Below are 15,213 nucleotides of genomic sequence, written 5' to 3'. Positions count from 1 at the left end.
CACAATATCGTTCCAATTTCGTGGTAGGTACAAAGAAAGTCATCGAAACCCGAAAAATTCTCTCCACGAACTAAAAGCCGAATCTTCAACTCAATCGTCAAATCCGTATTGCGGTGCGAAAATTGGTGCACATATGCGGTGACGACGCGAAAACTGCAAGTATTTATGAATCGCTGCATGCGGAATATTATTCGCGCTTGGTGGCCTGGCAACTGGATGTCAAACGTGGAACTACATCACCGGTGTCATCAAAAGGCGCCAGAAATTGAGATTCGGAAACGTAAGTGGAGATGGATTGGGCACACGCTGTGAAGAGATGAAAACGAAATTTGCAAAGAGGCGCTTGACTGGAATCCAGATGAGCATCGAAGGCAGCTCCAGAAGCTCGTGGCGGCGTAGTCTAGCCGCTGAAATCCGCACAGTTGACGAGAACCTTGTTCTGGCAGCAAGTGAAGACGCTGGCTCCGGATCGCCAGCAGTGGAGATATTTTATATAGAATTCGTAACTGTCCCATTTCTAAATGAACCAAGATTTAGTATAAAAATTTGGTTTAGCTGCCCTTGAGATGGACAATGCGACCCTTAGAATTTACTACAAAATGAGCTGAAATTTGGCAAAAGGCCTTCTGCCAGGCCAAGGAACAATTTCAGCCCCCAAGGCTTTGATTCCATGATTGTTGCGTACATTTGAAGAATAGCTACATTTTCAAGTTTCTCTTCAAAACTATTCTGAACACAGGAGGTATTTCTAATTACTTTTATTCAAAGAACCTTTTATGTAGGCATTTACTGCTACTATAAACAGCATAACATAATCAATTTTTCTGATCTTTACAGAATATCAGTAATCGGGCCACAATTCATATATCCCAACACGGACCTAATGGTTGCTGTTACCAACTATATGCCATCACAAAGTGTTCGTCTGCAACTGGAGCTTCGTGGAGCCGGCGACGGTTCCGATGACGAAAACGTCATCAGCCAACGGGTGAACCTATTCGTCCAAGGAAAGCAAGCAAAAAATGCCAAATTCACGGTAAGATTTCAGGAGACCCACAAGAGTTCAAGATTTCCTAGCTCAAGTTTCACTGGTATCTGACAATAAATCTTAGAATAAAGGGTGTACACGATGCATCAAATTTTCAGGGATTGAAAAATAACTATTAAACTTCATTCTACCATTTTACTCGTATTTTTTTTTACAGTCCATACGCAAATGCCCGCACCTTGGCCTTAGTCCCGGCCATAAGATTCTGCACAACCTTTGAATCAACCGTTTTTTGCATGTAAACCCATACTTTCTTCAGTTCCTCGACTGTCTTCACTACCTCAGATCGTTTAAGAAGGTACTGCTTTATAATCGCCCAGTTCTTCTCGATGGGGCGGAGCTTCGGAGTGTTGAGAGGGTTGAACATTTTCGGCACAAAATTGACCTTATTTTCTGCATACCACTGCAGTACGTTCTTCGGGTAGTGCCATGAGGCCAAACCCGGCCGGAAGATTGTTGGGACGTTGCGGGCCTTCAGGAGAAGAAGCAGCCGCTTCTGGAGGCACTCTTTCATGTACAACTGTCCGTTTATCGTATCCTAGGTCACGAAAGGTGCACTCCGCTACCCGCACGGGCAGATGGTTTGCCAAATCAGGAATTTATTCGCAAATTTGGACATCTTCTGAGTGCGGACATACTCCGGAACGCTGAACCTATCCTTGACCGTGAAAAACAGGTTGCCGGGGATCTGTTCGAAGTCGGCCTTCACATATGTTTTGTCTTCCATGGTGCAGCAATCAATTTTCGTCAGAATGTTTAGGTACATCTTCCTGGCACAGGTTTTGGCGGACTTGTTCTGCTTCTCGTCGCGATTAGGAGCCTTTTGTACCTTGAACGTTCGAAGCCCAGCCTTAGTTTTGGCCTTCTGCACAAAATTTCGGCTTAGGTGCAGCTTCTTAGCCACATCCCGAACGGAGGCGTTTGGGTTTCGGCTGAAGGCCCCAACTAAGCGGTTGCGATTTTTGGTGTTGTACGTAATGCTTTTTCCTCCACTTCTGGACTTCTGATCGGTGGTCAGTCGTTCCTCGAACCGCTTAATCACTCGCGACGCCATGGAATTCGCGATTCCCAACGTTTTAGCGATGGAACGATGCGAGAGATCCTTGTTCTCGTGATGAATGCGCAAGGTTTTATCACGCACGAGCTTGCAGGATGTAAACAATGCACTATTAACTAAATGTACCCAAATTTTCATTAAATTCTACCCAACGGTTAAAAAGTTAGAGCAATCTCATAGTGTGGCAATTTCATCGTGGACACCCTTTAAAAAGTTTTTCTCATCACCTTCGGATTCTGTACGAACTGCTTAACTTTTCGTTCTCGCATTTTAAAAACTCTAGACAGTAATTTTAAAATCACCCCTACATTTCGCAGATTGGAGACATACCGGATGGAGAATACTCCTTGAAAGTAGAAAGCTTGAAACAAGATTTCTTTTTCGAGGAAACAATCGAGCTACTGTACAGAAACAAGCAAAACACAATATTGATACAAATGGACAAACCTGTATACAAACCGGGTGATAAAATCCGGTTGCGGGTCATAGTAGTAGACCGCGAAACAAGACCAGTGAAAAATTTAAAGCACATTCAAGTGGAACTGAATGACGAAGAGGAAAATTCAATTAGAAGGTGGCCCTTTGGTCAGCTGTACAACGGTGTTTTTGAGACAGAAGTACAAATAGCGTCAGACCCAACTCTTGGAAAATGGAAACTATCAGTACAAGCTGGAGAAAACGTGAGTAAAATGGACACCGCTAGATCATAAATATTACAGAAAAAAAACTCTCTTTTTACAGACCGCCGAAAAGATCATCCATGTGAAGGAATACATTTTACCAAAGTTTTATTTAAAAGCATATGCTCCAGAGACATTACTCATAGAAAACAAGAATGTAAAGCTTACTATTGAAGCGACTTATACATTCGGTAAACCAGTGGACGGAACAGCCAAAGTTGACCTGTGTTTGCAAGAAGAATGTAAAAAACCTGACTACACAACAACAGCTGATATCACAGGTTCAACCACTGTGGAGTTCACTTTAAATGAAGAACTTGAGCTGGACGATGAGATGACCTACAAAGATATTTACGCCAATATAACTGTCATGGAAACATTTACCAGTAAGCGCGTCTCAACCAAACCAGTCCAAGCCGATGTGACACCTCTTTCCAAAGTTGATCTTTCTTGTTTAAGTTGAAATACTGCTTCGTAAAGACGGTGTCTCATCTCTCGTTCTGTCATACCCCGTACTTTTTAAATTTAAAATATTTCTTGCAGATCGCACAGTAAATATCGTACAGCCCATTCGAGTCTACCAGTTCCCGTATGACATTACTCTGGAAAAACATGAACCCCTCATCCGGCCAGGGTTTTCATATTCCTTCGAAGTATTGGTCCGAGATTGGTTCGGGAAGCCGGTATCAGATGGAAATCAAATCGATGTTGAACTGCATTTTGAGGGTAAAGATTTCGAGAGAAAAAATGAAGTAACCAAGAAGCTTGACAAGCGGGGTAAGGCTTTAATAACTCTGGATCCACCGAGCGCCGCAAACCTGTTAACTGTTAAGGTAAGCATTATTTTAGTATGGAAACTCATTTTAATTTTGGAAAATTTTTGGCTTTCAGTCAAATTCTTAAGAAAAACAGCGTTTTCCTATTTCATCCGACGTTTCGGCGTAATGACGCCCTATAAAACCCTGAAGAAGGCGAAATACATTACGCCGAAACGTCGGATGAAATAGGAAAACGCTGTTTTTCTTAAGAATTTGACTGAATTTGACTAAGCCAAAAATTTTCCAAAATTAACAAACAACAGTCGCAAAAGTTTTATCAACTCATTTTAATTTGCACAAATTTGTTATAAATTCTACAATATTAAAATAATGCTCTTACTATGAGGAATGGCCTAGGGCTAAGCTTTTCAACAGTATGCTGTCTTTCTTATGCAACCAGACTCGTAAATGGTAACTTTCGTCGACACTTTTTAGGTGATATTAACAATCAGGGAATCAAAGAAAATCGTTATCTTCCGATAGAATTTGTCCATAAAAACACCCGTGATAGAGATGATTTTCATCTGCAAGCACACTATAACACACTTATCAATATCAAATTTGCGCTCGATAAATGCACACAAGAAACCCTAGCAAATGGTAAAGTTTGAGGGGAAATATTAAAGGAGAATAATGCGAGGGCCGCGATGTTGTTGTTTTTCTGGGAACACCGAAATTCAGCATTGTATATCTCAGAATTCACTGGACCAAAAGTTACAAATTTGGTATCGTTAAGCCACCGAAAGTGTTATGTTCAATTTTGTAGAGTTTCATGATTAATTTTATATCTTTTGATACTGCATTAGCAATTGATCAACCTTGCATTTGTAAATATTATGAAAGTGTTTTGTATACTTTATGATCAAGAAAACTCGCTAAACCGTCAAAATAGGGACTGATCAATGTTACCCCAAAGCATCAAATTCTAAAAAAAGACGAAATCGATTTTTAAATCAAATTTAAAGTAGTCTTATAAATGGCTGCAACCATGTTTTACATTCATTGGAGTCCAGTACTGGTTTTAAAATTAAAAAAAAACATGTCACCTTCCACTTAACAGAAAAATTAATCGAAAAATATTGGAAAAAGTGATCAATCTTAACCCTGATTACGGTACATTCCTTCTCACCTCTATTCTCAATAAAATCTTTTATTTGCCTGATCACAAACAACAAACAATCAGTAGCAGCAGCAGCCTTAAAATCTGCGCATCCTAAGCTTGTTCACCTTTATCCACTTGAACGCCAAATTACGACTAACAATGCGCAGCAGTAGCCTCTAAAATCTGCGCATCCTAAGCCAATTCGTCTTTTTCCACCGGAAGACTAAATCAGAAACAACAATCCACGGCAGCAAAAAATCAGCCTTTAAAATCTGTGCATCCTAAGCCAATTCAACTTTTTCATAACAAAATATCAGCAGCAGCAGCCTTAAAAATCTGTGCTTCCTAAGCCAATCCATCTTTATCCACCGGAAGGCCAAATCAACACAAACAATTCACAGCAGCCTTAAAATCTGCGCTTCCCATGCCAATTCGTCTTTTTTCACCGGAAGGCTAAAACAACTATCAGCAGCAGCAGCCTTAAAAATCTGCGATTCCTAAGGCAATTCCGGATTTATCCACCAGAAGGCCAAATCAAATCAATCAATCAGCAGCAGCCTTTAAAATCTGCGCTCTTTGTGCTTATTCTACCAACCACGCCATTGTCGTGATATTACGAATCTGACGAACCCCATTTCAGAGATTCAGAATAGATCAATGACTGACCTGAAAATTGACCGTTTTGAAAAATAAATGCTTTTTTCAGCATATTACGATTTGCGTGTTTAAAATAACGCATGAGCTGTGATAAAGCATACCCATAAAAAGCATATCTTATCGAGTTCAGTATGACTCTTAAGCGAAAAATCATAGTTTAGATTCTTCTCTATCGATGTGTCAGAAAATATTGTCGTATTCATTTTTCTCTGCTTATTCGTCATGGAAAGTTATTCCTTATTTGAACATCCTGAAAGTATGCGAGAGAGCGCAAGTTTTGCTCTCAATGCATGCGAACCGTTGGCAGCGACCCAGGGGTGGAAAACAGAAGAAAAAAACAAAAAAAACGCTCCAATGTCAAATTGATCTGATCAAATCATCGACCAGTGAGCAGGCATCGAATTTTGTTTCATTAGAATGATCATTCTGAAAGCTTTTTTTGAGTCATTGAGAGAGTTTTGCATTGATAAGTTTACAAGTTTCACCAAACTGAGCATTCCTCATCTATGAAACAACAGCTTTGTTGATTTTGTTTGGTTACGGCGCGAATTTTTATCATAAACGATTACAAATCATTTCAAAAAGTGCTCATTTTTCAGTCGAAAAGTAAAAAAGGTTGCAAAAATGCTACAAAAATGCTGCAGCAAATTTTCCATTTGCCTGACCTAAGCAGCGACAATATTTTCTGCTTCTCTCATTGGACAATGTTCCCAAATGAATGAACCATCTGGTTGCACTGCTTATTGCAGAGAAGATTACCAGGTTATTTTTCACTTGAATCCCGCGCGGGAGAACAAATTTGCAAACATGGCGGACTTTTTATCATATCCGATTTATACCGACTTTAAGTAACCATTTTTACGATCGTTTACTTATTTGGTAGGAATTGCGATTCGAATTAATATTGTTAACGATTTGAGCTATCATTTCTAAAGCGATTTCATGTCTGACAACACTGTTGGTGTATAAATATTGTTCTTACAATCCACAATATTTTTAAAATAAATACTTTTATAATTCAGTGATCAGTCTGGATGGACTAAAATGCATCAAAATGCAATTCAAAGATCCACCTTTTTAATTTCATTTTCATATGCATGCCAATAAAAGTAAGAACTTTTTTAGAACTCATAAAAGTATAACCATCATATGCCTCGCACCAGACAGGCCAGGACAGGGCCCGATGAACACTAACGTTTGCATTATTCATACAAAATTTCAATTTAAAAGGATTTAGGTTGTTTCTTTTCACTTTTTCAAATTTGTGCAAATTTTCTCTCATAAACTGATAACATCTGTATTTTTTTTTTATTTTGACAAATCTAAGAGGAAAAAATACTTGCTTATCATAAAATAAAGCTTTATTCGCTGCAAAGTCCTTGAATATTTTCTCTAGTCAATAAATAAGAGAAAGTGATGTTGTTATTTATTATATGGTATGCTTTCCAGAATCCCCGAATTTATTAGAACATCTCGGGTTCAAAGTAAAGTGGACAAATAAAGCAAACCAAGGTCGAAATGAAGCTTAATTTTTCTGTGCTTGTTTTATCCAATTATTTTTTCTTTTTGGAAACGTTGCTGACGTGTTTCGATAAAAAAAAATTAAAATTTTTGGTAGTCAATTTCTTATAGATTTTTTTTTGAATTACGACCGAATTTCGTTTAGATTTTACTGGATTTAATGTTGAAGAATCATTTGTCAGGTATTGTAAAAATTTGTACTTATTTGTTCAGCCAAAAAAAAATTCTGTAATGTTTATTCTAACGGGCCTCCTTAATTTATATATGAAAGAGTGAGACTGGTCGAGATATTTTTCAAGGTGACCCCTTACCTGTTTTATTGAACATTTTAATTCCGATTTTTATTTTCTTTCCTATAGTTTTGTTCAATTTAAAGCAGTTTGATTAAAGTAAGGGGGCCCAGGGCAATTGCCCCCTTAATACGGCTTTGTCAAGAGCCAAGAGCCGTAAGCGTCGAGAGTATGATTGGTCGATCTTTGGGAAATCGATCTTTTCAACTCAGATTTTCAATTTTTTTGATCGATTCTTTAGCGTGGAGAAAATCGATTAGATCGGTTTATTTTCGATTCGATCTTTTGTATTCCTATTCTCGCCAAGCCGAGATATATAGTTCCAATTTTGAATTAAGATTTTATGTCAAACAGTGCCATCTTGTTAAAGCTTGTCAGATTGACCGGTTTTACACGGACTTGCCGGAATATTCGATACAAAATTTGGGAAGGGTTCACTGTGAGCAAAATGTCCAGGTTTCGTTGAAAAAGACCGTTTTTCCCCAAATTCACTTTATTTACAAAACCAAACAGAAAACTTAAATTGAGCTTTTATATTTTTTTAAATTTTTCAACAAATTTTATCAAAATACAAATAAAGTTTTATTGGGAGCCTTAAGTACCGTCAACTGGGGCAACATGCAACACTTTTCAACTTCAATGGCTTCTAAAATGTTAATGCTTACAGATAATCATATCATATACGTCAAAAGTTTTAAGGTTGATGGGACTCCAAACTGACTTATTCAGAAAAATTATTAGTTTTATCAGTTATTTTTAAATTTACAAAAACATGCGATTTTCACCCTACTAAGAAAAAGGGGTAAGTTGCAACAAACTCTGTTATTAATGAAAAATCAAATGAAACCATTTGAAAATTTATAGTTTCTGATACATTTGGGATGTCATAACGCATAAAGCACCAATTGTAGTAATTTTTGGTTTTGTTCTAATTAAATTTTAAATTTTTTCTGTCAAAAATGTTTTTAAGAAAAAAGTGTTAATCTGCTGCATACATTTAGGGGTAAAAAATACTTCAAAATATACTATTAGCTTAAATCATGAAAATAAATCTTAGGATGGATGAAATTTGAATGTTAACAAACGCATAATGCAAAACAATCATATTCCAGCATATGGAAACGCAGTTCAATTGACATCACCGCTGGTTGCCTAGCGAGGTATTGCATGAATACTTTTCATGCAATACCTCGCGAGGCACCAGCAGTGATGTCAATTGAATTTAAACCCATTAAACCCCTAATATTTTTTTGTTTTATAAGATACGAAGTTACGGTGTTCGACAAAAGTGTTCAGCGGAAAATTTCTTTTAGAGAATTTATAAATTGGCACAAAAACCATTAGCAGGCTCGGTTCCACAAAAGAAACAACAATGATATTGATTTTTCAGTACAAAATATTCAATTTTCCCTTACAAACAATTCAATTTTACTCATGTAAACGTTGCTTCAATATTCTACAAAAAAACATGGCTCAGTTTTGAATCAAAGCGAAGCGTTTTAGACCCCAGAGTTACTTATCATCATTTTATACTTATGATTGGTATTATTGCAGACAACCTTCAAAGAACGAAACTATGACCCTTCAATCATCAGTACTGCCAGTTCGAAAAGTGAACAATACCTCCGTGTTACTTTGAATCCTAAGTTCAGGTAAGACTTTTAGTTAAAAAAAAAAACAACACACAAATATCCATTTGTATTGCAACTAATTTTAACCTACACAGGGTGCGTGTCAACAAGAAAGTACAATTCGAGGTGACCTGTACCAAGGCAATGACGATGTTTTCGTACGTGATAGTGTCCAAAGGCAAAATTGTAGATGCCAATGCGATCAATAATGTCAACGCCAAAAAGAAACAGTTCTATGTGGACCTACTGCCCAGCATGGTTCCTAAGGCTCGTATCATAGTTTCATACATTTCCGGCGGCTATTTACTCTTCGATGAGCAAGAGCTTATTTTTGAAAACTTCAACAACAATGTAAGTATTTAGGGCTCCCTCATCTGTGACGTATAGGTTAATAAATGCAACGACCGATAATTTATTCCAGTAAAACTTATATGAAAATTTCTATTACAGTTCCAATTCTTGACCGATTACGAGCAGTACGAACCCGGGCAAGATATTGATCTGTGGACGAATGCCACCCGTGATTCGTACATAACGTTCCAGGCGATCGACCAGAGTGCTCTCTTACTCGGAAATGAGGGTCATGACATTACTAAAGAAGATCTGCTCAAGGATTTGGACCTGTACGAAGCGACCGAAGAGAACGAGTTTGACCCCTTCAAGGTAAGTTGTAGCCAGAACTCAACAGCTGAAAAGTAAACTTGGATTATTTGTTTTCACAGACCATGGGACTTTTTGTTAAAACTACTGCTGCTGTTGATTTTGGTGAGTCCTGAGTAATTAGTCAGCACCAAAGTGCGATTCAAAATGTAATTGTAGCATATGTAATTGTAATTGTAATTGTAATTGTAGCATATTCGAGAAATTCCCTCAATCGCCAAGGACAATTTTTCAAACGTAAAATGAACGTCATTCATATAAGGACACAATTTCCCGAGTCGTGGTTATGGATAAATTATACCATGGACGGAAGAACGGATTCAAAATCGATAAGGGACACCGTACCGGACACTATTACCTCCTGGTTCATCTCCGGTTTCGCACTCAGCCCTACGCTCGGGATGGGATTCATGAACCAACCCACGAAAATAACAGTCAAACAGCCATTCTACATCGTGGCTAATCTGCCATACTCCATCAAACGCGATGAGGTCGCACTGATCCAAGTGACAGTTTTCAATTTTCTTGGAAATAATTTAACGACGGATGTTACACTCTACAGTAAACAGGGTGAAATAGAGTTTGTCGATAAGTCCGACGATGATGGTGAGTATTTTAGACGTTAACCATGAATAGACTTAAGACTGAAAAACAGTGTCTTAAAAGAGAACATCGGTTTAAAATTCTTCTATGGGTTTCGGTCGTGTGTAAAGCCCACGCTCATATGGTTGTTGATAAATTCCTCGATTTCGGTTTTCCGACGAAGTTGTACCGAAAGACCTCTTAGGTGCTCCGCGATTAGATTGTGCAAGTGGCCTTCCAACTCGTTTGAAGCTCTGATTAAATCGTTCCGGGCAACGTCTATGAAAATGTCCCAACTTATTACATAAGGAACACGTTTTACCAAACGCTGGACAATATCGAGGGTCCTGATGTTCCCTACCACAGTTCTCGCATAACACCTTAATCATTTGAACGTTCACTGCTTCTTGGAAGTTAGCTGGCTTTGAAATTCCTTGACTTACAATCTGACTGCTGGCTGCTCTAGTGGATTTGTACGCATTTATGTGCTTAGTGACCTCTTCCAATGAAAGACTTTTCTCTTGTAACAAGCGTGCCCTCAACGGCGCGGGTACCACTCGCAAAATTTTATCAATTACTGAAATTTCCGAACTTTCAGCTGCAAATTTCACTTTGATGCATAAGCTTGAATGCGCATAAGAAACTTCCCCATTAGTTTCCTGCGAAATACTCCAGTACTCAAACCGTTCATGTGCCTCGTGTCGTTGAGGGGCAAAATAGTCATCCAATTTCTGGATAGCCACCAGATACGGATCGACATCTTTTTCCTTGTCTTCTTCCACATCTGCTCCCGGAATGTTGAGAAATATTCTTGAAGCTCAAAACCACCGTGAGCAAGAAGCATATCCTTTGCTTCGGATGGTTCATTTATCTTCGAAGCCCGAAGACAAATTTGAAAACCTCGCTTCCAAGTTTTATTCCGACGGTCATTTATCGGTATATCAGCACACGTAAACGGTGGCAATCCCGCCAACAGTTTGCTGTCCATTCTAAAACAAAAAACGACTTTTTTTTAAACATCTCGATTCCACAAAATGTCGTTTAAATTTACCTTAGCAAAGAAATTCCGAGATTTCTCAATCGTTTCCGAATTCCTTTAACCCGTTAGGATTTCCTGATTAAGGCCGCGATCCTGGTGCGGTTATCCTTATCCTACCAGACTTTCTTTCAAGGCCGCGATCCTGGTGCGGTTATCCTTGACTATCAACTGAGATTTTACTTTACCAAGGCCGCGATCCTGGTGCGGTTATCCTTGATATCCCAGCTGACACCGTTTAAAAGGCTACGATCCTGGTGTGGTTATCCTTTATAAACTTGACCGCTAACCTGCCGCGGTTCTTACTACTGCAAATCCTGGTACAGTCTTGTTTTTCTCACTTTATTTACTATCCGCTAACCTGACGCGGTATCAAACCACTGCATAGCCTGGCGCAGTATCTGGTTTGTTTACATTTATCGCAGTCTGTGCTAATCCGCACCAAAACGCAACCAACTTCTTGCGATGTTTACTTTTGCGTACTTTGCGATGTTTTTACATAGCTTTTGCTATTGATGAAAAAAAATATCACGTGTTTGTCTAGTTTTTGTCGATGACCAATTTCCAACTTACCGATGCTTTTTCCGCTCACTTGCGAGGTTCTGCTTACAATTCCTACTTTCCGCAACTATATGAATCGTTCACCAGGAACGAAAAATCCCGGCTCGTCGCCAATTTGTGATAACTAAAGGCACAACTAAAACACACGTGTGGGTTAATCTCCAGTTCTATATTTTCTGACCAAGGACTATCAATGTATACATAGGTATGACTGAAACAATATTATATTAGTAGTAGTACGCTACCACAGTACATTAAAATCAGTATACTCACCTACTATGTTTTTAAATCACATTATATTTTTCCGTAATTTCCAGAAACCAGACGTACCAAGGCCGTCATCTCCCCTACCAACAATGGCAAGCCCGCCTACTTCTTGATAAAAGCCAAAAAAATTGGCGAAATTGCTATTAAAATCGAAGCTACTAATCTACTCTCGTCCGACTCACTGGAGCATATGCTTCGAGTAACGCCAGAAAGTCACATGCACGAACGCAATCTGGCTCGGTTTGTCGAACTGGATAATCGCGGTTTCCAAGAGTTTGAACTTACTGCTAGTATACCGAAGGACATCGACGACGGATCGGCCAAGATTATGTTCACTTTGGATGGTGCGTTAGTAAATTTAAAGACCAATTTATGAACGTTATTTAACAACTTTCGGTTTTTTTTGCAGCGGACATTTTCGGACAGGCCATCAAGAACCTAGATTCGTTGATTCGGCTACCTACGGGATGCGGAGAACAAAGTATGGTTAACTTTGTGCCCAACGCAGTTATTCTAGACTACCTCTCCGAAACGGGAACCATCAATGAAGAGGTTAAGATGAAAGCAATCAATTTTTTGTCAAGCGGTTACCAAAATCAGCTAAAATACAAGCGCTCTGATGGATCATTCAGCGTTTGGGGAGGATCCGATGCACAGGGAAGTACATTCCTGACAGCTTTTGTAGCGAAATCATTCAAAATTGCTGATAAATACATCAACATTGATAAAAGTTTGGTAATGGATGCTTTCCGCTGGCTTGCCGGAATTCAAAAACCGGATGGCCGATTTGACGAAGTTGGCAGAATGATTCATTCTGACATGCAGGGTGGACTGCGAACGTCTAGTTATGCGCTTACATCGTTTGTCTTGATAGCCTTTTTGGAGGTCGCAGATGCCAGAGCACAACATAAACAAGTTGTTAGTAGAACGCTCACCTATTTGGCAAACAACCTTGCCAACATTGAAGATGTTTACGATTTGTCGATGGCGACTTATGCACTTCATCTTGGAACGCACAAATCGAGGAAGTTGTTCATGGATAAGCTGGTAGAAAAAGCGAAATTTGATAACGCTACGTCAACACGGTATTGGGATCGGAGTCCAGTCGAAATAGAAGTAGCAGGTTACGCTCTGCTGTCGTACATCCAAGCCGGTTTATTGGCAGATGCAAGTTCCATCATGAAATGGTTGAATACCCAACGATATGGACTGGGAGGCTTTCCCGGAACACAAGATACATTCGTTGGCCTGAAAGCCTTAGCTAAATACGCTGCCAAAACTTCAGCTCATAAAAATGATTATCGAGTCATAATTCGCCATGAGCCAAATAAGCGGTATACCTTCGATGTCGATAAACGTAGATCATTTGTCACACAAGTGCAGGAACTACCGGGTAACGTTCGCAACTATCATGTTCGTGTCGAAGGAATTGGACACGGTTTTTTCCAAATAGCCTATCAATACTACCTGAATGTCGAGAATACCAAACCGAGCTTTGATTTAGACGTGACAGTTATGAACACCACAACATATGATGTGCAAAATTTACACATTTGCGTGAGTTATAAACCATCTCAAGCGTATGAGCGATCGAGCATGGCTATTGTAGAGGTTTTCTTCCCTAGCGGAATGCTTGCCGAGGAAGATTCAGTGCGAGATTTTTACGGCACCATCAGGGTATGTTCATAAGCCTGTTTTAAATACATGTCTTGCTATTTGATGTTAAAAGATTTTAAAATTACAATATTTTTTACACCAGTATGTTTAAATGTTTCTCTTTCCAGAAAACCGAATTGCGTTTTGCGGCCACCAATGTTGTTGTGTACTTTGATAACATGGGCACCGAAAAAAATTGTTTCCAAGTTACATCCTACCGGAAGTATAAGGTGGCAATGCACAGACCAGCAAACGTTTTGGTCTACGACTATTACAATCGAAGTATTAACGATTAACTTTAGTGCCGGAAAGATGTATTCATTCAACTTTACCTTTTTTTTCAGAGCGTTCAGCGATTAAGCAGTACGAAGGAAAGCTGGTGGAACTTTGCGATATTTGTGAGGATGAAGACTGCGAAACCTTATCTTGCCAATCGAGTTGAATAAAATAACCCGCTCTAGTCGCGAAAGACAAATGTACTCTCACTTTAAACCAAGCTCTCTGTTTGAAAACCAAATCGTATCCGGTAATCCTTGAAGCTTTACATCGAGATATATCTAAATATACCAAAGAGGGTCAAATGACATTTTAAGCGTATTTTGTACATAACTTTTCCCAATTTCAATGTTTAAGTTATTTTTAAAAAAATACTTTTTTTTTATTTCGAATAACGTACAGTGATCGACACAAATCAAAATCAACCCATCGTTTTAATTTTAAGATGTCGATATTGCCATTTCTCAATTTTTTTTTTAAATTTCAATGAGTTCGTTAGAAAGCTGAAAATTGGAAGTTTAAAAATCCAATTTATTTATTTTTTTCTTAGCTTAAGCAATCAGTTGTAAAGATGAGACGGGACAATTAACCTTATAAACTCTCGGTTCAAAAAAAAACGAGCAGCCGGTCGACACACATGGTAATTTTTACCCCCACTATTCTGGAAGTGTTGAGAGTCTTCAAGCTGATTTTTTTTTTGAAAAGTTTGGAAGGTGTCAGGGAGATATGCTCATAAATTACGAAAGAACTCGAATGATTCAGTACACTTAAATGATAATTACTTACTTACTTACTTACTTACTTAATGTTCCCGCGCCGATCCTCCGATGCATAAGGCTTTGGTAAAATACCTCCACTGATGGCGATCCCAGTGTTGATTGGTTCCAGTCAAGATTCTAATCGACAGTTCGGATTTCGGCGGCTAGGCTTCGCCGCCACGAGTTACTGGGTCTGCCTCTCCTGCGATGTCCTTCTGGATTCCATTCTAGTGCCTCTCTATGCTAATCTCGTTCCATCTTTTCGCAGCGTGTGCCCAATTCATCTCCACTTACGTTCCCGAATCTCGATTTCTAGCGCCTTTTGATGACACCAGCAATGTAGTTCCTTATTTGAGATCCAGTTGCCAGGCCATCAAGCGCGGATGATATTCCGCAGGCAGCGGTTTACAAATACTTGCAGCTTTCGCGTCGTTACCGCATATGTGCACCAAGTTTCGCACCCGTACAGCAATACAGATTTGACGTTTGAGTTGAAGATTCGGATTTTCGTTCGTAGACTCGCAAACGCAAATCGGGCCTTTATGTTACGGGGTTTCGATGTCTTTCCTAGTACCACCATCAGGCGTTATCTGGTTACCAAGATACTGGAAGT

General features: G+C 39.0%; 1 protein-coding gene across 1 annotated transcript in view; it reads left to right on the top strand.

Moving 5' to 3' along the window:
* The window catches only part of LOC129740937 (thioester-containing protein 1 allele S3-like), a 29,769-nt gene extending 15,707 nt beyond the window's left edge, over positions 1-14,062 (top strand). The window contains exons 3-15 of the mRNA XM_055732590.1: positions 838-1,036; positions 2,423-2,785; positions 2,847-3,171; positions 3,329-3,618; positions 8,728-8,825; positions 8,900-9,155; positions 9,255-9,467; positions 9,527-9,569; positions 9,657-10,070; positions 11,961-12,254; positions 12,320-13,587; positions 13,695-13,848; positions 13,911-14,062. Coding sequence (XP_055588565.1) covers positions 838-1,036; positions 2,423-2,785; positions 2,847-3,171; positions 3,329-3,618; positions 8,728-8,825; positions 8,900-9,155; positions 9,255-9,467; positions 9,527-9,569; positions 9,657-10,070; positions 11,961-12,254; positions 12,320-13,587; positions 13,695-13,848; positions 13,911-14,008 — 4,015 coding nt within the window. The 3' untranslated portion in view covers positions 14,009-14,062. The remainder of the gene's footprint in view (positions 1-837; positions 1,037-2,422; positions 2,786-2,846; positions 3,172-3,328; positions 3,619-8,727; positions 8,826-8,899; positions 9,156-9,254; positions 9,468-9,526; positions 9,570-9,656; positions 10,071-11,960; positions 12,255-12,319; positions 13,588-13,694; positions 13,849-13,910) is intronic.
* Positions 14,063-15,213: the final 1,151 nt, after the last annotated feature.

The sequence above is a fragment of the Uranotaenia lowii genome, chromosome 2 (genome assembly GCF_029784155.1).
Source record: "Uranotaenia lowii strain MFRU-FL chromosome 2, ASM2978415v1, whole genome shotgun sequence".
Lineage (NCBI taxonomy): Eukaryota > Metazoa > Arthropoda > Insecta > Diptera > Culicidae > Uranotaenia > Uranotaenia lowii.
The sequence above is the reverse complement of the archived record's forward strand: the minus strand, read 5'-3'. Positions and strand labels throughout refer to the sequence as shown.